Source organism: Chrysemys picta, chromosome 2, assembly GCF_011386835.1.
Source record: "Chrysemys picta bellii isolate R12L10 chromosome 2, ASM1138683v2, whole genome shotgun sequence".
In the NCBI taxonomy this organism is placed as follows: domain Eukaryota; kingdom Metazoa; phylum Chordata; order Testudines; family Emydidae; genus Chrysemys; species Chrysemys picta.
Window position 1 is genome coordinate 148,256,291 of NC_088792.1, and position 22,811 is coordinate 148,279,101.

General features: G+C 58.6%; 1 protein-coding gene across 2 annotated transcripts; it reads left to right on the forward strand.

The window, feature by feature from the left end:
• Positions 1-178: 178 nt before the first annotated feature.
• GGCX (gamma-glutamyl carboxylase) lies at positions 179-20,200 on the forward strand. Of its 2 annotated transcripts, none has more exons than XM_005279247.4 (15): positions 179-335; positions 765-968; positions 3,005-3,163; positions 10,509-10,674; positions 11,979-12,057; positions 13,192-13,298; positions 14,200-14,363; positions 14,825-15,102; positions 15,770-15,901; positions 16,987-17,138; positions 17,521-17,690; positions 18,007-18,137; positions 18,423-18,570; positions 18,808-19,003; positions 19,363-20,200. In XM_005279247.4, the coding sequence occupies exons 1-15, from the start codon at positions 308-310 to the stop codon at positions 19,517-19,519; spliced, it is 2,271 nt and encodes a 756-aa protein (XP_005279304.1). In that variant the 5' UTR covers positions 179-307; the 3' UTR covers positions 19,520-20,200. The 2 variants fall into 2 exon arrangements, with proteins under 2 accessions (XP_005279304.1, XP_065440374.1); XM_065584302.1 differs by having other exon boundaries at positions 253-335; positions 747-968.
• The last annotated feature ends 2,611 nt before the right edge of the window (positions 20,201-22,811 follow it).

Genomic DNA, 22,811 nt, shown 5'->3' on the forward strand with positions numbered 1-22,811 from the left:
TCGAAGCGGGAGAACCCAGGCGTCCGGGACAGGGCCCGCGGGGGGAGGGGCCGCGCAGCGGGAGGAGGCGGAGTAGGATGGGACCCTGGACGCCTGGGTTCCGCCCGACTCAGCGCTGGGAGTGGATAGGGGACCCCCCCGAGCGGCCCCTCGGGGCTGCCGGAAAGCGCCGCCGCCCACCCCGCGCTTGCGACACTCCCCCGCCCACCACTTTGCGGCCGCCGCGCTGGTGACGTGTCTGCGGCCAAGGGGCTCGCGCTGGAGCGTCTCCTAGCAACCGGGGCGGGGCGCTGGGAGTCGCGCGGAGATGGAGCCGCAGCGGGGCCGCGCGGCAGGTACCGGGGCTCGCAGCCGGACTCCTGGGTTCCCGCCGGGCGCTGCAGCCCCCCCCCCCCGCCCGCGACACCCGCCCCGCGGCCCGTGAAGAGGCCCGGCCCGGCCCGGGGCAGGCAGCTGGGTCCCGCCTGGTTCTCAGTCTGCCCGGGGCTGCGGGTCGGGAGTGAGGGGCACCGCAGAGCTGGGTGGGGGCCCGGGGCTGGGGTAACGGGGCTGCGGGTCGGGAGTGAGGGGCACCGCAGAGCTGGGTGGGGGCCCGGGGCTGGGGTAACGGGGCTGCGGGTCGGGAGTGAGGGGCGCTGTTGGGGGACTGGCGTCTAGAGCCCGCACTGTGATGCTGTCTAGGATGCTAAGAACCTCCTGCCCCCCAAAGAATGAAGTGACCTGTCCTGTCTCTCCCCCCCCCCCATGCCCCTGTTGGTTTGCAGCTGCCCTGCTGTCAGAGTCCTTGCCCGGCCGGAGGCGGCGTGAGGAGGTGCGGGGGCCGCCGGAGCCCACACAGCAGAGCAGCAGTTGGGCCAAGCGCCTGCTGGGCTTCGAATGGGCTGATGTGTCCAGCTGGCATCGCTTCGTCTGCCTGCTCAACAGACCCACGGACCCGGCCTCCCTGGGCGTCTTCCGCTTCCTGTTCGGTGAGTGCCCTGGGCAGGGCACGTGCCCTTGGGATCTCTGCTCCTCTGGGGAACCCGACTGGTGAGAGGGCACCTCAGAAAATGTCCTGTGTCCCCGGGGAGCTCTAACCTCCCTTGAATGCTCAGGCAGTTGGTGCTCAGTTTATTTCCCCTCCCTCAAGCCCAGCCTCCTAATCTCGGGCCACTCCAGGGGGGGTCAGTGTTGTTCTCCCCGTTTATGGGAGGGAAACTGAGGTACAGAACTGCTAGAGGGAGAGCAGAGCTGGGGAGACGACCCAGGAGTCCTGGGACTTTGCTCTCACTGCTCCTTGTGCTGCATGGGGTACAGGAGTGGAGAAGTGCAGGAGTCCCTCATCCCCTGGCCTGTCTCCGGGCCCAGTGCTGTCCCTGCTTAGCAGGTCCGTACAGAGGAATCCATCCCTGGGTTACCCAGCCCCCACTGACCAGGCTGCGGTTTGAGAGCGCCCACGTGGTGCTTCTGCAGGCCCTGTCCAGAACCTCTGACGCCCCCCAGCTAGCCACAGGCTCCCCACATCCTGTCCCACCCACCCTACCCTGCCCTGCCACTGTCACTGTCACTGTCTGGCTGCCAGCTGGTTCCACTGGCCGGCTGTTGGGAGTGGGTCCAATCCCTGCTTCCAGCCCTGGGCCGGGCTGGTTTTGCAATGTGGTTAGGGCCATTGTCCTCTGCTTGTGGAGGTGGGGAGGGACTTTGGCCTCAGAGTGCGGGGGAGGGGAGGCCCCAATGGTCAGGAGGGAGCAGATGTGGTGGTCCCAGCCCTGCTTCCAGTGAGATCCGAGGGGTGCCCTCCCCTCTGGCCCCCCAGTGCTTGGACAATGGGGTCTCCCCAGCCCCCTGACTCTAGCTATCCCATGGTGGGGCAGTGCAAGACATCTTCCCCCTGCCCCCAGGGCTCAGCCTAGGGATCCAGAAGCAATGGCCAGCCCAGGCCCCACAGCCTCGTGCCAGGGTGGGTAGCTGTGTCCGCGTGGTTTGCGATGAGCCTGCTGGGGAAGGGGTTAAACTCTCCATGCTGTGGGGGGTGGGGGTCTCCCTACGGGGGGGGCTCCTGGACTCGGATGAGGAGGGTCCTGGGGCCATGCTGTGAAGTAGGGATGGGCTGAGTCAGCACTTGGATGGGAGAGCTTTTTGGAAAAGGGGGCTCAGTCGGGGTGCTGTCCTCTCGGAGTCCAGGCTGACCCCACTGTCCTAGCATGGTGCTAGGGAGAGGGCTGGGAGCCAGGACTTCTGGGTTCTGTCCCCAGCTCCAGGAGGGAAGTGGGTTAGAGTGGGAGTGGGGGAGTTGGTAGCCAAGACTCCTGGGTTCTCTGCCCAGCCCTGCTGCCTTACCCTGGGCAAGTCCGTTTCCCCTCAGGCCTGGCACCTTTCACAAGTGCTGTGTTCACATGACATGGCTCCTACTGCCTATGACAGCCTCTCCCGGTCCTTAGTGGCCCCACTGGACCCCCGGGGTTCCAAGGAGGCTCCCTGCAGAGGCTGGGTCTCCAATCTGCTCTCTGGGCCAGACCTGGGGCTGCCTCCCGGGGTGGGCGAGTCCCTCTGGCCCTTACTGCCAGCCCGGGGCAGGATAGCAGGATCCCTGCTGGGCTGCTATAGCCAGTAAGGTCAGCCCTGTGGGGAGACAGGACGCCTGGGTTCCTGAGAGTGCCCTATGGCAAGTCCCATCCCCTTGCTGTGGCTCAATTTCCCTGCCTGTGCTCAGCTGCACTGAGCCACCAGGGGGGTGGGATCCCCATGCGGGTATTTGCTGTCGGGCGGGTGCTTGGTGGGGTGGGGGTGGCTCCCGGCACAGCTTCCGTGTGGCTGCCTCGTCGCCGGGCTCCTGTGCCCGGACTGGGCCAGGTGGACAGCAGGGCAGTGCCCAACTGCAAGGGCTGCTGGCCCCAATCCGTGCTCTGCCTCTGGGACTGGCTGAGCCTGGGGGGCCCAGTTAGCTCTGGGCTGGACATGAGAGATCGAGGGGCGGTCAGGGGGACCCTCCCCATGACTGACGCTGCCTCTGCCCGTGTCTCAGGGTTGCTGATGGCCCTGGACATCCCTCAGGAGCGCGGCCTGAGCTATCTGGACCATAAGTACCTGGACGGGCTGGAGGTCTGTCGCTTCCCCCTCATCAACTTCCTGGAGCCCCTGCCGCTGGACTGGATGTACCTGCTCTACGCAGTCATGCTGCTGGGTGAGGGCACAGGGCCGGGACTGGGCACTGCGGGTTGGGCTGGGGGAATCGAGGGGGGCTGGAGGAATTGGGAGATATGGGAGTGTGACGTTCCCCTCTGGTGTTGTCTGGACCGGTGATCTGCTAGGTCACTCCAATCCTTGACTCTGGGAGCCAGCCTTACCCTGCTCTGCTGTGAGACCCCCCCCACTCCTGGGCTGGTCACACACAGCCTCTGGCATGTAAGCTGCTCCCAGCTCTTTGCACCGAATGACACTAGTCAATATCTCTGTTCCAAGACGCAACCCTAGGAACCTCCGTCTTGCAGTGCCCAGTTATGCCCGCTGGACGCTGCAAGCTTATATGAGTTCGTCAATTTAACAAAGAAATTGATCTGTACCAGGCTTGTTATCCCAAGGGGAGTCTCTGACACGCTTCAAACCGAATGCACTGCTTCCGGTAGAATAAACAAACAGATTTATTAACCATAAAGGTAGATTTAAGTGATTTTAAGTCCAAGCACAACAAGTCAGATTTGGTCAAATGAAATAAAAGCAAAACTCATTCTAAGCTGATCTTAACACTTTCATTGTCCTTACAAACTTAGATGCTTCTCACCACAGGCTGGCTGGTTACTTTTCAGTCAGGCTCTCCTCTTTGATCAGCGCTTCAGTTGCTTGGTGGTGGTGTCTGTAGATGGAGGTGGAAGAGAGAGAACATGGCAAAGGTCTCTCTCTTTTATCGTGTCCTTTCTTCCCTCATGGCTTTGCCCCCCCACCCCTTCAGAGTCAGGTGAGCATCACCTCATCGCAGTCCCAGACTGATCAAAGGAAGGTGGGGGGTGACTCACTCAAGAGTCCAACAAATCCTTTGTTGCTGCCTAGGCCAGTGTCCTTTGTTCCTGTGTGGCTGGGCTGGGTTTGTCCCATACATGCCCCGATGAGGTGTGAACTGCCCCTCTGCTCTTGGAGAGTTTTTGCCTGGGCTTGTTTTAAGCCTTGAAGACACATTTTCATCCTCATAACTATATACATGAGATTATAACCTACAACATCACTTTAACAACACTGCTCAGTGCATCATGAGCCTTCCAAAGACACCCGAAATGACAAACTTTGCATTGTATGCCACACAATCATTTTACAAGGATGAACATGGAGGTGCAGGGTGTCACCCCTCCCCTCTTAGTTTACTGCAAGAGGGTTAGTCACTGACTAGCTCGAAGGCAGTTTGTTGTTATGGTTCTCTTGGCAACCAGCCATTAAGGCCATGTGGCAGTGTGCCTCAGTTTCCCCATTCACACACAGCAAACCAGGTTTTTTTATGGTATCTCTGCTGTGATAAGCTTTAAACCTGTTTACAGGTGCTTATTGAAAAGTAGCATTATCATAAGGTTTAACATCCATGTCAAAATTCTTATCCCCAAAACTTAACATTAATACCAAAATTTTTTATCACAGATGGAGCATGCTTTCTGTTCACGTACTCTAGTTTGAGGTTAGTTTGTTCATTTCCCAGGGTGTCCTTTGACTCTCTCCTATGTAATCAGTCACTGGCTTTTCCTTCCCTCCAGGGTTCCCCTCTGTGTTGGTTCTTAATTTAATAATGTTTCTGGCATTTTGATATCTCAGGGTCTGGCAAGATAAGGGTCCAGGGGGATCCTGCACATTGACTGACCCTTTGGGGAGCGGTCTCCCAACCCCAGGACTGTACATATGTAGGAAATCCAGCTCCCCTTTGGGGTTACCTGGTGTTTCCCCCTCCCAGCACTGGGTCCTTCCCTGCCCCCTAGAGGGCTGTGATCTGTGCTCCCTGGACTAGGTGTGTTTACCCTTTGATCAGATTCACCCTTTCACAGCAGCTCCCCCATAACTGCTCCCTGTGTCTCACCAGCCTGGGGGAAAGCACCCCCGTTCTGTGAGTTGGGTCATCTGTATTCTGACAGACTATCCCCTGGCCATTTCCTGGTCTCAACTCCTCTGCTGTTACAAAAACAACAAGGAGTTCTTGTGGCACCTTAAAGACTAACAAATGTATAAGATATATAAGAGTACATGAAAAGATGGGAGTTGCCTTACCAACGAACATGTACTAACATGTACTGTTATATATCTTCCTACTGTATTTTCCACTCCATGCATCCGATGAAGTGGGTTTTAGCCCATGAAAGCTTATGCCCAAATAAATGTTTTAGTCTCTAAGGTGCCACAAGGACTCCTCGTTCTTTTTGCTGATACAGGCTAACACGGCTAACACTGAAACCTGCTGTCACAGGCGTTGGAGCTGCATCTTGATGTAAAGAGACACAGTTACTTTCCAAAAACTTCTCAGAAATAGCATCCTGAAAAATGGGAACCTGGATTGGGGTACCTCCGCCACCCCTTTGTCTGTCCCCGAGAAATCAGCTGTGTGACTGCTCCCCCCCAGGAGGTCAGTCACACAGTTCCCTCTCAAAACCTGGGTCACAGGCTGAGTGCCTGGGTCCACAGATGCTGACCCAGCCATCCTCCTAGTGTCCTGGGCATTCTGCCCCAAGTGACTAGTGTAGAGACATTCCTGTACCCCCACTATTCCTTCCCCAGTTTCCTCCTCTGGGCCCCCTCCTAAGACACATTTCTCTGTGCTCCCTAGGGAGGGTTTTATCTTTTATTTAGCTGCAGAACTCTGCCAGCTAACAACTGGGACAGTTTCCTTAATCCCTGACAACCCCTCTCCTGCGCCTGAGGGCATGTTGCCTTCTGCTGAAAAGGAGCTAGTCTCAGCCCCTCCCACACTTGGAAGCACACTGCTTCCCTGTGTTACAGAGTCACAGGAATCCTCATCCACTTTAGTGGTTTCTGAGATCCCCTGCCCCTTCTCTGGGCTCTCGCCTGGGACACATTTCTCTCTGCTCCCTAGAGCCGGGTTTATCTCTGGTTCAGCCGCGACCTGCCGGCAGCTAACAACCTGGACAGTTCTCTCCCTGGGCGGCATTACACCCCCCTCCCTTCCCGATGTGGTGTTGCCTCCAGCTGCAGTGCAGGAGTTGGTCTCAACCACCCTCCCACCTGGAAGCATGTGGCTACTCCCTGCTGCAGAAAAATCAAGGAGACTCTTTCCCATTCTCTCAGCAGTTCCTGAGACCGTACCCTTTCCCTCGGGGGTCCCAGCATAACACTCCCTCCTGCTGCAGGCAAATACTTTAACCTGAGCTACACGGTAAAAATCATTACCCAGGAGCAGGTCGACTAGGAGGTGTTCCATCACCCCCACAGTCAAAACACTTTCCAAACCTTCCCACACCACATGGATTTTAGCTAATGGTACAAGGAATCTGCTCTCGCCCAGGGGTAAACAGTGAAGTGGCAAAGTTTGCAGATGATCCTAAACTGCTCAAGATAGTTAAGACCAAAGCAGATTGTGAAGAACTTCAAAAAGATCTCACAAAACTAAGTGATTGGGCAACAAAATGACAAATGAAATTTAATGTGGATAAATATAAAGTGATGCACAATGGGAAAAAAAAACCCAACTATACATACAATATGATGGGGGCTAATTTAGCTACAACTAATCAGGAAAGAGATCTTGGAGTCATCGTGGATAGTTCTCTGAAGACGTCCACGCAGTGTGCAGCAGCAGTCAAAAAAGCAAACAGGATGTTAGGAATAACTAAAAAAGGGATAGAGAATAAGACGGAGAATATCTTATTGCCCTTCTATAAATCCATGGTACGCCCACATCTTGAATACTGCGTACAGATGTGGTCTCCTCATCTCAAAAAAGATATATTGGCATTAGAAAAAGTTCAGAAAAGGGGTTTGGAACGGGTCCCATATGAGGAGAGATTAAAGAGGCTAGGACTTTTCAGCTTGGAAAAGAGGAGACTAAGGGGGGATATGATCGAGGTATATAAAATCATGAGTGATGTGGAGAAAGTGAATAAGGAAAAGTTATTTACTTGTTCCCATAATATAAGAACTAGGGGCCACCAAATGAAATTAACGGGCAGCAGGTTTAAAACAAATAAAAGGAAGTTCTTCTTCACACAGCGCACAGTCAACTTATGGAACTCCTTGCCTGAGGAGGTTGTGAAGGCTAGGACTATAACAGGGTTTAAAAGAGAACTAGATAAATTCATGGAGGTTAAGTCCATTAATGGCTATTAGCCAGGATGGGTAAGGAATGGTGTCCCTAGCCTCTGTTTGTCAGAGGGTGGAGATGGGTGGCAGGAGAGAGATCTTATACTGGCCTTTGGAACCACACTCTGCTTAACCAGAGAGATCTGGGCCCCTGTATCCCTCTGCCCCAAGCATTCCCTGCCTTTAATTTGGACAGCCGAAACATGCTCCACATCTGGTTCTGCAGAGGCTACGTCACAGAACCAATACGATAGGTTTCAATTGCCTGGGGGGTTTCTGTGTTGAGGATGGCAGAACTAACCTGAGCTATTGGTTGCCTGCTTCCTCCTAGCACAGGGCATCTATTCCTCAGGTGATTAGTGGAATTACATTGATAACACCTGGGCTCTTCTGCTTTTACAGGAGATTTGGGATGAGAGTTACCATTAGAGGAATGGTTTTGGGGTAAGAGTATGTTTAGGCTCCCAACCGTGTTCTCTCTTCCCAGGGGCAAAATGGGATCCTCCCTTTCCACTAGTTTTAAACCCCTCTTTCTGTGGCCTGCCCTCAATAGACGCCTGATTCTGTTCGAAGGCATCAGCTAAAAAATCCATCTCCTCCACAGACTTTATATCTTTGTCCCATAGACACTGCTTTACATCAGCCTTAATATGCTTATGAAATGCTCTTGAGCAACAAGATCCAACATTCCCTCAAAACTTGCCGCCTCCTGACCCTGCACCCATTTCCCCAACAAATCGATCATTTGGTTACATATTCCCCATTACTCATCCCAATAGCCCTCTTCAGATTCCTAAATGTAACTCTATGTTTCAGGGGTAATCTGAAAACTTCGCAAAACAGTATCTTTAAATTTACAATAGACTAAAGCATCTTCAATAGGCATTCCACTGACTACATTTCGAGCTTTGCCAGTTAATTTCGCAATCAGGGTAGGAACTCTCTTATCATCAGGGATTTCATGTATTACACACAGCCTTTCAAAGGTACTCAGATATTCAGCAATATCATCGTCCTCACTGTATGCAGGACATAAATGTTCCCATTTGTGGATTTTTGGAGTGATGGGAGTCGTTGGGGAGTTCTGGTTCTGCTTCTCTAGCAGGTCCAGTTGGTATTTTCGCTCTCTCTTTTTTTCTTCCATGGCCCTTCTGTGTGCAGCCTCTTTTTCTTTTTCCTTTATCTCCAATTCTTTCAGTTGCAATAATCTCTGGTACTCCCGCTCTTGTTCTGCAGACTAAAAAGCTCCAACTTCGCAGTCGCTTCACTGCTTTCACTCATGTTCCTGCTTTTCTGTCCCTATTTCCCTTTCCGGGAATAAACAAATAGAAAATAACAAAACTGTGACCTTAGCCACTGCACTTAAGATTCACTTAAAATCTCAAATATCAATGCTTAAAGTGTGAATTTCACTTGGAGTAACAAGCCGCGCATACAACCTGCTCGCTGGGCCACTGTGACGTTCCCCTGGTGTTGTCTGGACCAGTGATCTGCTAGGTCACCCCAATCCTCGACTCTGGGAGCCAGTCTTACCCTGCTCTGCTGAGAGACCCCCCCACTCCTGGGCTGGTCACACACAGCCTCTGGCATGTAAGCTGTTCCCAGCTACTTGCAACCGAATGACACTAGCCAATATCTCCGGTCCCAGACACAACCCTAGGAACCTCCGTCTTGCAGTGCCCAGTTATGCCCCATGGACGCTGCAAGCTTATATGAGTTCATCAATTTAACAAAGAAATTGATATATACCAGGCTTGTTATCCCAAGGGGAGTCTCTGACACACTGCAAACCAAGCACATTGCTTCAGGTAGAACAAACAGATTTATTAACTACAAAGGTAGATTTAAGTGATTACAAGTCCGAGCATAACAAGTCGGATTTGGTCAAATGAAATAAAAGCCAAACGCATTCTAAGCTGATCTTAACACTTTCAGTGTCCTCACAAACTTAGATGCTTCTCCCCACAGGCTGGCTGGTTACTTTTCAGTGAGGCTCTTCCCTTTGACCAATGTTTCAGTTGCTTGGTGGTGGTGTCTGTAGATGGAGGTGGAAGAGAGAGAACATGGCAAAGGTCTCTCACTTTTATCATGTCCTTTGTTTCCTCTTGGCTTTGCCCCCCCCCACCTCAGAGTCAGGTGAGCATCACCTCATCGCAGTCCCAAACTGCCCAAAGGAAGGGGGTGACTCTCTCTAGGGTCTCTAACAAATCCTTTGTTGCTGCCTAGGCCAGTGTCCTTTGTTCCTGTGAGGCTGGGCTGGGTTTGTCCCATCCATGCCCTGATGAGGTGTGAACTGCCTCTCTGCTCTTGGAAAGTTTTTGCCTGGGGTTGCTTTAAGCCAGGGGTTCTCAAACTGGGAGTCGTGAGGTGATTACGTGGGGGGTCGTGAACTGTCAACCTTCACATCAAACCTCCAGCATTTATAATGGTGTTAAATATATAAAAAAGTGTTTTTAATTTTTAAGGGGGGGTCGCATTCAGAGGCTTGCTATGTGAAAGGGGTCACCAGCACAAAAGTTTGAGAGCCACTGCTTTAAGCCATGAGGATACATTTTCAGCCTTATAACTATATACATGAAATGACAACCTATAACATCACTGTAACAGCAATGCTCAGTGTATCATGAGCCTTCCGAAGACACCTGACATGACAAACTTTCCATTGGATACCACACAATCATTTTACAAAGATGAACATGGGGGTGTAGGGTGTTCCCCCGAGGTACAGAGCGTCACAGGAGGGTGCTGAGGGATCAGGGGGTCATGGGCTGGGCTGGGGAGATTGGGGGCTGCAGTGTCTGAGGGGCCCTGACCGGTTTGAGATTGGGGCTCATGCCCCATGTGGGGGCAGGGGCTTGCCAGGACCATCCCAGACACAGGCATGCCAGGGCTGCTCTGCTAGCTGGTGGCCCTGTGCCCTATACTGCTCCCCAGGCTGGGCCAGGCCCCTTGCAGGGACAGGCTCAGAGCCATGGCCAGCAAGATCATAGAATAGAACATCAGGGTTGGAAGGGACCTCAGGAGGCATCTAGTCCAACCCCCTGCTCAAAGCAGGACCAATCCCCAACTAAATCATCCCAGCCAGGGCTTTGTCAAGCCTGACCTTAAAAACCTCTAAGGAAGGAGATTCCACCACCTCCCTAGGGAACCCTAGGATGGTGCTGGCAACATGGGGTCCAGGCTGGGGAGCCCTGGGGAGGAGGGGAGATCCCTGGCCCCTGCTGAATCCCTCCCACCCGTCCCAGGTGCCCTGGGGATCATGCTGGGCTGCTGCTACCGGCTGAGCTGCCTGCTCTTCATGCTGCCCTATTGGTACGTCTTCTTCTTGGACAAGACGTCCTGGAACAACCACTCCTACCTCTACGGCCTCCTCGGCTTCCAGCTCACCCTCATGGACGCCAACCGCTACTGGTAGGGTGGGGCAGGCAGGGGGTGCATGTCGGGGAGGTGGGGGCAGAGCAAGTGGCAGGGAGGGGCTGGGGGTCGGGGATCTTGAAACCGGCTCTGACTCAGCCCTTTCTCCCCTTGGATCCCCACCTCGGCCCCCCCGCCAAACCCAGGACCCTGTCTGCCTGCTGGGCGCTGACACTGCTGCTGATCGTGGGGGCCCTGGCTGGGACTCCTGGGTCCCCCAGCTGAACGCAGAGCGGGGCGCCAGCCAGGGCTGTGGCCAGGCCCCAGGAGCCCTGATGCCCGAAGAAGTGGGGGGCCCCTTCCCAGGTCCAAAGGCTCTTTCCCCTCCTGGAGAATGAGACCAGCTCCATCTTGGCGCAGCGCCCGGCGCAGGCTGTTGGTGCCTGGAGCCGTTCTATTCACATGGCGTATGAGCTGGCTGGGATGTAGGCTGCATTTCCTAGTGCAGGAGCCCTGCCGAGACGCCCTCACGCTGGTAGCTCTGTCACGCGTGAGTCTCCATGATCCGTCTTGTGTGCGACGGCGCGGTGAGGTAACGCAGCCACCTGCAAAACCAAACCAACTTCCTCCAGCCGCAAACTCTGCGTGACAGCAGGGTGGAGATCGGCCACGCTACTGACGAATACACATTGCGAACAGCCGTCGGGCTCAGTTTCTGTGAGCCAGGCCTCATGCCAAGGGGCAGGGTAGAGCCCAAAGGCGAGGCACCGCTGTCACTCTGGTGTCATGTTGGTGCCCCTCTCCTGGAGCTGCAGGACAGGTCAATGGGGATCGGGCCCCAAATCTTTATACCCGAACCCCCCATTCTGCCCAAGGGGAAACCTTGCAATCTGAGCACCACCCGCATCTGCTTTGCATTGCCCAGTTGCATGGCTGGGCACAAACGCCAAGCCACATTGCCACAAATAAACTGCAGCTCCCCGATGAAACCCAACCCAGCCCCACATCCCCAGCCCTGCCTGGGCCCTTCTACATCACTTACGGGCTCAGCTTCCCTAGCCTAGAAATGGCACCTGACCTGCAGCAAAGCCAGATCCCCGAGCCAGACGGGACCACTGTGCTCAGATAGTCTGACCCTGGCTAGCGCAGGGCTGGCAGAGCAGCCCCGGAGCTGTGGGCGGGGACCTGCTGGGGAGGGGGCTGGAGCGCTTCCCTTGGAGCCCAGCTGAGAGCCGCTGCCCAGCCTGCATTAGCCAGGCTGTGGCATAACTACCATGGTGCCTGCGGGGGAGGGGGCAGCTGTGGCTACACCGCTCCCTGTGCTGGCATGGTCGCGCCCTGACAGCAGCTCCTTCCCCCAGGTCCATCGATGGGCTCCGGCACCCGCGGAAGAGGAACGCTCACGTGCCCCTGTGGAACTACACGGTGCTGCGCATGCAGGTATGGGCGGAGGGTGTCCACAGGCAGCCTCCCTCCACCCACACCCCCGTTGCCTTGCTCTGCCCTGCAGGGGAGCACTGCCCTGGGCCCCTCTGTCGAGTCCCCGGCAAGGAGCCAGCCCCCCCGCTCCGCCAACTCCCACTAATGCCCTCTGCCCTGAGTGTCAATCAGGACCCCTGCTGGGGCTGGCCGTGCCATGCCGGAGAAATGGGCCCCTTGGCCATGCTTCTGAAGGGTGGAGAATGCTGGTGCAGTCCCTTGGGTTGGTCACTCGGGGGCAGCAGCGCACAGAGCACGTCACTGCCTGGGAGGTTTCAGAGTAACAGCCCTGTTAGTCTGTATCCGCAAAAAGAAGAACAGGAGTACTTGTGGCACCTTAGAGACTAACAAATTTATTAGAGCATAAGCTTTCGTGGACTACAGCCCACTTCTTCGGATGCATTAATTAATTGGCCTCTCAGAGTTGGTAAGACAACTCCCACCTGTTTATGCTCTCTGTATGTGTGTATATATATCTCCTCATTATATGTTCCATTCTATATGCATCCGAAGAAGTGGGCTGTAGTCCACGAAAGCTTATGCTCTAATAAATTTGTTAGTCTCTAAGGTGCCACAAGTACTCCTGTTCTTCTTTTTGCCTGGGAGGGTGAGGGCAGCAGGACTCTCCCCCCACCCCCCAAATCTCAGGGCTCTGTGATGGATTGGGAGAGGGGGATGGCCTGGGTGTGGGAGCTAGGAGCCAGGACTCCTGGGTTCTCTCCCCGGCTCTGGGAGGGGAGTGGGGGCTGGTGGGTTAGAGCGGGACAGGCTGGGAGCCAGGACTCCTGGGTTCTATTCCCACCTTTTCTGTTGACTCACTGTGATCTTGGGCCTATCCTGGCCCCTCTCTGCCTCAGTTTCTCCACCTGTGGGGGAGGGATAACAATACCGAGGTGCTTTGAGACCCCGGTAACAGAGGTGCAGGCAGAGATTATCCCCCTCACCTGTTAATGGGGCCCTTTCTCTGTGTGTGAGCTCCCGGGGCCTGCGCTCGTCGGTCGTCGCTTTCTGCCTGGTGCTGGCTGTGCTGGGAGCCAGGCACTGGCCAGCCCCGGGGCTGGCTGGGGTTGCTCACGGGCGCTTTGTGTCACCCAGATCTTCATCGTCTACTTCATTGCGGGCATCAAGAAGCTGGACGCTGACTGGGTGGAAGGCTACTCCATGGGGTCGTTGTCCCGCCACTGGCTCTTCGACCCCTTCAAGTGAGTGTTGGGGTGACGGGGGCTGCCCCGGGGGCAGGGTGAGCTCTGGGTTCATCGGCCCGCTGGGGCGCTGCCACAGCAGACGTTGGCACTGGGGGTAGTCGGCCAGGCGCTAACACCGATCGCCCAGCTTGGCCAGTGCCTGCGTGGGGACACCCCCCGCCCCCCCCCCACCATGGCTGCTCGGCCTGAGCTGGGAGCTCACGCGTGAAACACAAGGGCTCACGACAAGTCACCTGCACACGAACACAACAGGCCCCTGCACTGAAATCCCCCAGCTGGCACCAAGGGAGGCTGGTTGGCTCCTCTGGGTTTGCCCATGCTCCGGACAGGGCGGGGTCACTTACTGGGCGCTGGGTGACGTGGGGATGTCTGACTGCCCTGTGTCGCCGGGCGTGACCCCCCTGTATGCTAGACCCCTGCCATGCTGGGCAGACCATGGTGGTGGGGAGAGTTGGGTGCTGGGAGATAGATGGCCCCAAGTCTTTGCACCAAGGGTTCAAACACAGGACAATCTGCCCTGACATCTGGGGTCTCGAAGGCTCAGGGCTGGGATCCAAATGGCTGTTACAAAGTGAAGGGGACCTAGGGAGAGGGAAGGAGCCCTGGAAGTTCAGGCTGGGGGGAGCTGGAGGGGGAGGGGGCTGGGGCCTGTATTTCCCTCCCTAACCCAGCCAGGGCAGCCATTGCCCCCCAGCCACCAGTCAGTGCCATGAAGGGGCTGTGGCATTACCAGCCCTGCATCCCCAGGGGCTGCTCGGATACAGGGCTTGGTGCTGCTGTGGGGCAGAGAACACGGGCGGTCCGGGGGGGCAGACGACCTGCAGGTGGCTGCAGGGGAGAAGGCTCTCTCATCAGGGCAGGGGATGAGCCTAACCCTAACCTCCTGCGTGCTCCCCAGGCTGGTGCTGTCTGAGGAGATGACCAGCCTGCTGGTGGTGCATGGTGGAGGCCTGGTGCTGGACCTGACGGCTGGTTACCTGCTGTTCTTCGACGCCACCCGCCCGGCAGCGCTCATCTTCGTCTCCTACTTCCACTGCATGAACTCGCAGCTCTTCAGCATCGGTAAGGGGGCTGGTGTGGGGACGGAACCCAGGAGTCCTGCTCCCCCCCCCCCCAAGCCCACATCCCCCTCCCAGCACTGGGGAGAGAACCCAGGAGTCCTGGCCCCAGCCCCTCCGCTCTAACCCACTCGACCCCCGCTCCCCTCCCAGCACTGGGGAGAGAACCCAGGAGTCCTGGCTCCCAGCCTCTCCCTCTAACCCACTCGACGCCTCCCCCCAGCACTGGGGAGAGAACCCAGAAGTTCTGCTCCCAACCCTCCCGTGACCACATCCCTCTCCCAGAGCTGGGAATGGAGTCCTCGCTCCCAGCCTCCCCTCCCAGCACTGGGCATAGAACCCAGGAGTCCTGGCCCCCCATAGCTGCTCTAACCCCACAGCTGCCGTCCTCCAGCCCAGCCAGTGCCCCTTGCCTTGCCCGAAGGGAAGGGAACTCCCTGGCTGATGGCTCGGTTCTCCCCACAGGCATGTTCTCCTACACCATGCTTGCCACCAGCCCCTTGTTCTGCTCCCCGGACTGGCCGCGCCGCCTGGGTGCCAGGTTCCCGGCCTGTCTCCGAAGGCTCCTGCCCTCCATGGAGCCGCCGCAGCCCAGCGAGGCGTGCGTGTACAGGGGGTCTGAGCGCAAGGGCCGGGGCAGGGGGGAGCGAGGGCCGGGGCTGCGCCAGAAGCTGGGTGCCCTCTTCACCGTGCTGTACGTGCTGGAGCAGCTCTTCCTGCCCTACTCCCATTTCATCACCCAGGTAGGGGCCCCCGCGGCTGGGGCTGCGCTGCGCAGGGCTCTGGGGGGAGCTGTGGGGAGGGGAGGAGCTGGGGGATAGCGGAGGGCAGCACTGGGAGGGGTGCTGGGGTGCTGCTCCTCAGTGGGCGTCGCTCAGCCGGGGGGGACAAGCCGGGACCCCTGGCCCGGCAGCGATTGTGCTGCCCTGGCTGATGCCTGGCTCCCAGGGAGGGAGCTAGCTTTGTGGCTGGCCAGCCTGACCCTCCCAGCTGGGGTGACTGCCCCTAGGAGCTGGGTGTCCACCTGGTGACCAGTGGCCCATGTGAGCTGCACAGACCCAGCGGGGTGGCCATGGTCCCACAGCTGGGGCTGCCAGGTGGGTAACAGCAGCCAGATCCCCGACTACCCAGCAAAACAACAGCACAAACCAGCTCTCTGGGAAAGCGGCTTGAACCCGATCGGATTCTGGGTTCAGGGATCCCCGATGCTCCTCCCGACGTGGTCCCTGTCCCGTCCCCCCACAGCCCCCCAACGTGGTCCCTATCGCTCCCCACCTGTGCTCCCTATTCCCCCCCCACACACCCTCCCAATGTGCTCCCTATCCCCCCCATGCTTCCTGTCCCCCCCGCTTCCCCCGACGTGCTCCCTATCCCCCCATGCTCCCCCTGATGTGCTGCCCCTTCCCCCAGGGCTACAACAACTGGACCAAGGGGCTGTACGGCTACTCGTGGGACATGATGGTCCATTCCCGCTCCCACCAGCACGTGAAGATCACCTACCGGGATGGTGTGACCGGGGAGCTGGGCTACCTCAACCCTGGGGTAAGAGACCCCGTCGCGCTCTGGGGCAGAGCCAGGACCCCTGGGTTCTATTGCCGCCACTGACTCCCTGAGGCATCCCTGCCCCGCTCCCTGCCTCAGTTTCCTTCTCTGCGCAGCGAAGGGGACTGGACAACCAGTCTGGCTATCTGTGTCCGGCGCCCTCACTGTGGCCTGGCTGTGCTTGGTGCCCCAGAGGAGGTGGACATTAATGGTCGTTAACAATATTAATTAGCACAGACAATGGGGCTCCTATCTGAGGGTCTCAGGGCACTAAACAAAGGCAGGCCCAGGCCATCCCTGTTGTATGGATGGGGAAACTGAGGCGTGGGGAGCTTTTTGACTGAAGGTTACAGGGGAAATCTGTTACAGAGCCAGGGCTAGAACCCTGGTGTCCTGGCTCCCACCAGACCCCACTCCCCTACCTGAGCCCTGGATAGAACCCAGGAGTCCTGGCTCCCAGCACCCCCCAGCTCTAACCACTAGACCCCACTCCCCTCACTGAGCCCTGGATAGAACCCAGGAGTCCTGTTGACTCATCTTACCAAACTCTGCTTGTCAGTGTGTGGTTCCCTGCCCTTGTGTCCCAGCCAGAGCCCCCTGCGCTGGGATGCGACTGTATCTGGGGCTGGGAGCCAAAAGGGGGCGTTATTGGTTTCTTTAAATTCCCATGGAGTGAAATATGGGGGAGGGTCTCTGCCGGGGCTCTCCCAGCCCTGCGCTCAAGCATGACTCTGTCCCTCGGCGGCTGAGCTGCCTTCTCTGCTGGACTGTCTGAGCCTCGCAGACATGACTGAATTTCCTTGTCCTGTTACAAGTGAGGAAACTGAGGCACTGAGCAGGGAAGGGACTTGCCCATAGTCCCCCCCCCGGGAGTCAGCTGCAGAGCTGGGACCCAGGAGTCCTGACCCCCAACCCTGTGCCTTACGCAGAGGGCTGGTCTCCCTCTGAACCTATGGGGTGGGGAGGTCAGAGCTGGCTCAGAGGCAGAAGCTCGTGGGGATGGAAATCTCCTAACTTGTGGGGGGCTGGGGATCCCAGGGCTGGCTGGCTGGCTGGCGCCTGGCTCAGTGGGCGTGTCCGGGCAGGTGTTCACCCAGAGCCGGCGCTGGAAGGACCACGCTGACATGCTGAAGCAGTACGCCACCTGCCTGAGCCGCCTGCTACACAACTACAACGTCTCGCAGCCTGAGATCTACTTCGACATCTGGGTCTCCATCAACGACCGCTTCCAGCAGAGGCAAGTGCGGGGGAAGGAGGTCCTACCTGCCCTGCGCTGGCCCCAGCCCAGCCAGCCCCATGCCCAGCCTATGGATGTCCCCCAGCAGGGAGAGGACGGAGTAGTGGGAGGGGCTGCTGGGTAGCACTGCATAGAACCAGTGTGTGTGGGGGGAGGGGGGCCGTCGCAGTGCCATGCCCCCAGCACAGGGTGCGTTGGGTCCCATCACACACCCAATCTGGCAGCTGGCACCTCAGGGACTTGATACCCCTTCTGTCCTGCAATGACCCTGGGGCCAGCTGCCCACTGCCCCGGGGGAGACAAACCAGTCAGGGAGCCGGGTACCGGAGCATCCTGCTGGCCCAGCCTCCGGCGCACTCATCGGGTCCCTCTCGCCGGCCAGGCTCTTCGACCCGCAGGTGGACATCGTGCGGGCCGAGTGGTCTCCCTTCTCCCACACTCCATGGCTGAAGCCGCTGCTGGTCAACCTGTCCCCCTGGAGGGCAAAGTTGCAGGAGATCGAGAGCTCACTGGACAACCAGACCGAGGTGGTTTTCATCGCTGATTTCCCAGGTATCTACCTGCAGCCCATTCCTTTGGGGGGCTCCTGTTACTAATAGGACAGCCCCCCTGCCTCAGCAGCAGGGTTGGAACCTGGCACCTTCAGAGCACAAACCTCAGTCGCTGCAGCTTGACCTAAAGGAGCTACTCCATTGCCAGGTGGCTGTAGGAGGCTGTTATCCTCTCCTGAGAAGCTGCTGCTAGAGTGGAGCAGAGCTCCAGATGCTGCCAGTGTGGGTCACGGGTGTGTCCTGTGGCCAGATGGTGCGGGAGTGGGTCCCAGTGGGGCTGCGCTCACCATCCTTTATGTCCCCTCCTATACCCCCAGGCCTGCACCTGGAGAACTTTGTGAGTGAGGACCTGGGCAACACGAGCCTGCAGCTGCTGAAGGGGGAGGTTGTGGTGGAGATCATCAAGGAGCAGAGGAACTACACGCTGCAGGAAGGGGACAGGATGCAGGTGAGGGCTGGGCTTGGGGGGCAGGGGTGGAGCCCGGCCTGTGTCCCTGCCTGGCAGGAGAAGAGCCATGCAGGGTGGCTGGCTGGTTCTCAGCCCAGGTCTGCTGGATATGCTGGGGGGCCATGGGGACTGGGCCCGAGGGTCCTGGTTTCAGATCTGGGGGTGGGGGATCCTCCCCCCAGCTGGGAGCTGTGTTCTGGCTCAGCACGTCTGGCAAGGGCAGAGAGTTGGCTGGTTCTCAGCCCGCTTGGCCTGCTGCCACTTACTGACCCCCCCGTGTCCCAGCTGCCCCCAGGCGAGTACCACAAGGTGCACACGGTGTCGCCAGAGCCCTCCTGCTACATGTACATCTATGTCAACACCACAGACGTGGCCCTGGAGCGGAACCTGACCCAGCTGCAGGAGCTGCGGGACAAGGTGCAGAACGGCAGCGGTGAGTCTCTGGGGCCCTGCCCCTTAGCCTAGCTCCTGGCTGCTGGGACCAGCACTGCCCTGAGCCCAGACCCCTTGGAGCCCTGCTGGGGGGAGTAGCGGGCAGAGATCCCTCCCGCTGGGCACCAGTGGCTGTGTCCCTGTCATGGGGCTCCCCGGGCGTCTCCCTTTTCCTGTGGCGTACAGGCCCCTGGGGGTGAGACGCCATCTCATGCCTGCCCCCTCTCCCCCGGTGCAGAGACGGAGCCCCTGCCCCCAGAGCTGCAGCCCATCCTAGATGGTGCCCTGGGGGATGCCATGCAGACTGATCCCGTCGTCCAGGCCTTCGTGCAGCGCCAGCAGCGATTGGAGGAGCTGCAGAGACGGCGAAATGCCACGCTCGGGGAGCGGCTGCAGCGCTTCGCTGCCAGGAAGTACTTCCTGTTCCGCCGGAGGTGAGCACTTGGTCATGCACCAGCCCGCCGGCGCCGTACAGCACCCGGCACTATTCCCTCCACACACCAGGCCCCCCACTGCCCTGCCGCCACTGCACCCACCTCCTTCCACCCACAGGCCAGCCTCTCACCGCCGGACGCCCTGCCAGGCCCCCACCACTGCACCCACCTCCTCCCAGCCATGAGCCAGGCCCCCCATCCACACGAGCCATGACACCCCAGCTGCCGTACCTTCCCTGCTCCCTCTACCCCAGTCCCGTGAACCACCCCCCATCTGAGCTGAACACCCCCGGATCTGCCCCCCCCAAGATGATCCTTTGGGCCCATCTCCAGCCCTTGCTCTTTCTCTCCCCTCACAGCTTCCTGATGACCTGGATTTCGCTCAGGAACCTGGCGCTGGGGCGCCCGTCCCTGGAGCACCTGGCACGGGAGGTGGCCTACGCCAACATGCAACAGGAGGCGGGTGCAGCGGGGACGGAGGGGGTGCAGAAGGAGCCAGAGCGGGCTGAGCTCTGACCCTAGGGGGGACGGCCCAAGGACACATTGCAGACGAGGGATTCCCTCCCCCCATAATCTCAGCTTGATCGCTCAGTGCATCCTGGGATAGGCACATGCCCTTGGGTCCTCCCGCTTCTGCTGGGCAGCAGTGCTCATGCAAGGGGGACCAGGCCCCTGCTCACAGCCCGAGACCCTCGAGTGAAAAGGCCTGGTGAGCATCAGACCTGGGCCCACAGCACCACAGAGCCTGAGCCCCACGCTGCCCACGGCTCGGCCAGGCTGTCTGTCCCGGGGAGAACTGAGCTTGGGCAGCAGGAAGTTGCCCCACAGCCTGGCTCTGTGCCAGCACCTACTGCCCGCAATAAATGGGAAAAGTGTGTTAACAGGTTGGGGAGTAGAGCATGGGGCTGGGAGCCAGGACTCCTGGGTTCTCTCCCCAGCTCTGGGAGGGGAGTGGGGGCTAGTGGTTAGAGAAGCAGCCTGGGGTCAGGACTCCTGAATTCCATGCCTGGCTCTACCATGGACTCATTGTGGTGCTGGGGACAGACTTGCTCAACGCTGAGCTACCTCGGGGGAGGAGCTGGCCAGGCTGGGGTCATTAGGTGGAGCGTGGGGGGGCTGTCTGATCACTGGGGGCGGGCGGGATGGCTTCTGTCTCAATGGTCTTAACCCTTTTCTCCCAATAAAGCGCCTTGTTTCTAAGCCTGGGGCTGTTCCCTGTGCACTGCCTGCGGGGTGGGGTTAGCGGCAGGCCAGCTACCTGTCCACATGAGCTCTCCCTCCCCTGCACTGAGCAATGCCCCCTCTGTCAAGGAATTTGTGGGGTGGGGGTTGGAGCACAGGATGTGGGTCCGGCTCTGCTGGAAAGTTGCTGTATGCCATGCCCTGAGTGCCTCAGTTTCCCCATTTCTTCTGCAGTACCAGCCTGTTGGGCTGGCTGCAGGAGTGGCTGGGGCAGTTCTCCAGCCTGCACCATGCTGCAATGCCCTCTCTAATGCTGGGCCCACATGTGGGACAGGACTCCAGACTCACAAGCGTGTTTAACTGACTTGCCTTGTGGCTGCAGCCTGGTCCCTATGTTCCCCTGCCTCCCTAAGGCCTGCCCCCCACCGCCAGTCCAGCCCTGCTGCTTTTAACTGCCACCACCCCACCCTGGAGGTCCTGCCCTCGCCCCCCATGCTCCTGCTCATACCCAGCTCAGAATCCCTGCGCCCCCAGGGTCTGTCCCTCCCCATCCACTTGGAGTGAGGTGACCTAGAGCCCGCCTGGATCCCAGCAACATCGGTCTCCTGAGTGGGCTCCTCCCCGTAGGTGCCTGGCCTGGGGTGAGGGCAGAGGAGGCCTGAGGGCTAGGTGCTGGGAGGGTGAGGCTCTGTTGAAGGTGCTGCAGGGCACTGTTACCCCTTGGCCTGAGCATGAGTGAGCTCCCTCCCATGCAGTCTGCCCAGTAGGGAACAGGCAGCGACCCCCAGTGCCGGAGCCCCCTGGCCTGGGTGTTTTGCATCAGCGCAGGCTGGGTTGGGGCAGAACTGTACTGACAGCCCAGCGCTGGGAGCAACACAGAGAGCTGGAGCCAGGGCTGCTGGCTCAATCTCCAGCTGCCCCCACATCCATGGTGTTTTCAACCCTACCCTTGCTCCCCATAGTACTGCCCCCCCCATGGCATGGTCCCCCCCTCCCCCCCAGCACCATGTGCCTCTACCAGAGTCCAGCCTTCAGGCCTGTGCCCATTGGTACTCTTGGGGCATCTTGCCCAGCTGTGAGGGGGGGCCTGGCAGTGCCATGGGCTCCGTGAGGCTGGTGGGGAGGGGGGCAAAGGTTCCAGCCAGGCTGTGGGAGATGCAAACCTGCCTTCTTCCCACCCCCACCGTTAAAGGAACCCCACAGTGTGACTCCAACCAGCCAGCCCCCCAAAAGGGCTGGTTCCTGGGAGCCAGAGAGCTCACTTCCCTGGGGTGGGGCTGATCACTCACCCCCGTAGCCTCGACAGGTTTTTCTGTGGGGGGGAGTGCAGGATTGGGCCCCCCAGCACTGTCCCTGAATGGACCCTCCCCCCACACACCTGGGGGCAAGATCATCCTCCCGCTGACATGCTCAGCCCTGCTCACCTGGAGCGATTAGGGGCGGACGAGGCAGAGAAAGTCCCTCAAGGATTGTTGGATGAAGGCAGCTCCGAGAAAGCAGCTTAAAGGCTTTAGCTTGGGCTGGGGGTAGCTAAGTGGGGCAGGAGGCCACAGGCTGCCCGTGCAGTGCCAGGTCAGCGGCGCTGGGAGGCACAGACAGCACTAGCCTCACCTTAAAGCAGTAGGGCCTGGAAGCCAGGGTTCTATTCCTGGCTCTGAGACAACTGCGGTCCCGTGGTCAGAGCAGGTGGGGGCCGGGAGGCAGGATGCCTGGGTTCTGTTCTGGCCTTACCACTGTGGGGGCAGCGACACACTCAGTACAGCTTCAGCCAAGGCTCAGCCCTGTGACTCCAACAGCCCTTAAAGCCATTCTCCCTGGGCAGCTCCATCTCTCTCCAGGCGCTGTGGGTCACTGTGACGCTGCCTTTACCTATTCCAGGAAGTGGCACGAATGTCTCTGCTAGTGGAAGCCTGGGGCAGGGACAGCAGGGGCCTGTGAGTGACAGGCACTGGCAGAGCTGGGGGGGCGGGGGTCAGAGGAGCAGCATGTTTGCTGGATCAGGCCCATGCCAGTTATGTGTAGGTGCTGTTTCCCTGCAGGCTGGGCTTTCTCCTCACGTCCTCGATACATGAACTATTCAAGAGCTGGCTCAGCTTGGTTCAACCCCCTGTGTCCACACACCCCCCCTGGGCTGGGCCATGCCAGAGCAGGGGGCAAGCTGTGGGTCCCTGCAGTTTACGCAGACCATCCCGGCCTTGAGGTGGAGGTCGGCTCTAATGGGAAGGTGCAGTGGGGCATGGGTGGAGCCAGAGAGGACAGGACCCAGCTGAGCAGGGAGGCTTGGTTCATCAGCTGAATAAGGGAGCAGCCAGGCTGGGCTGGCAGAGTACAAACATCACCATCACTGTACAGGGCTGGCCCTCGCCTACCCTCACTGTGCACCAGCTGCCCCCCCCCCCCCGATCTTTGGTGGCCAGAGCACAGCTGGACAAGGCCCTCAGCAGAGGACTTCACAAGTGCTGGATCAGTGATCCCATGCTCCGCAGGGCTGGCTGAACTGCACTCCCTGGGCCCAGCCCGCCTAGCCTCAGCTGGTTATAGATTGAACAGGGGTGTGTAAACAATCTCCCAGGAGCACCCAAGGGCCCTGGGGTGAGCTGCCACCTCAGACTCCATGGGGCGGCGA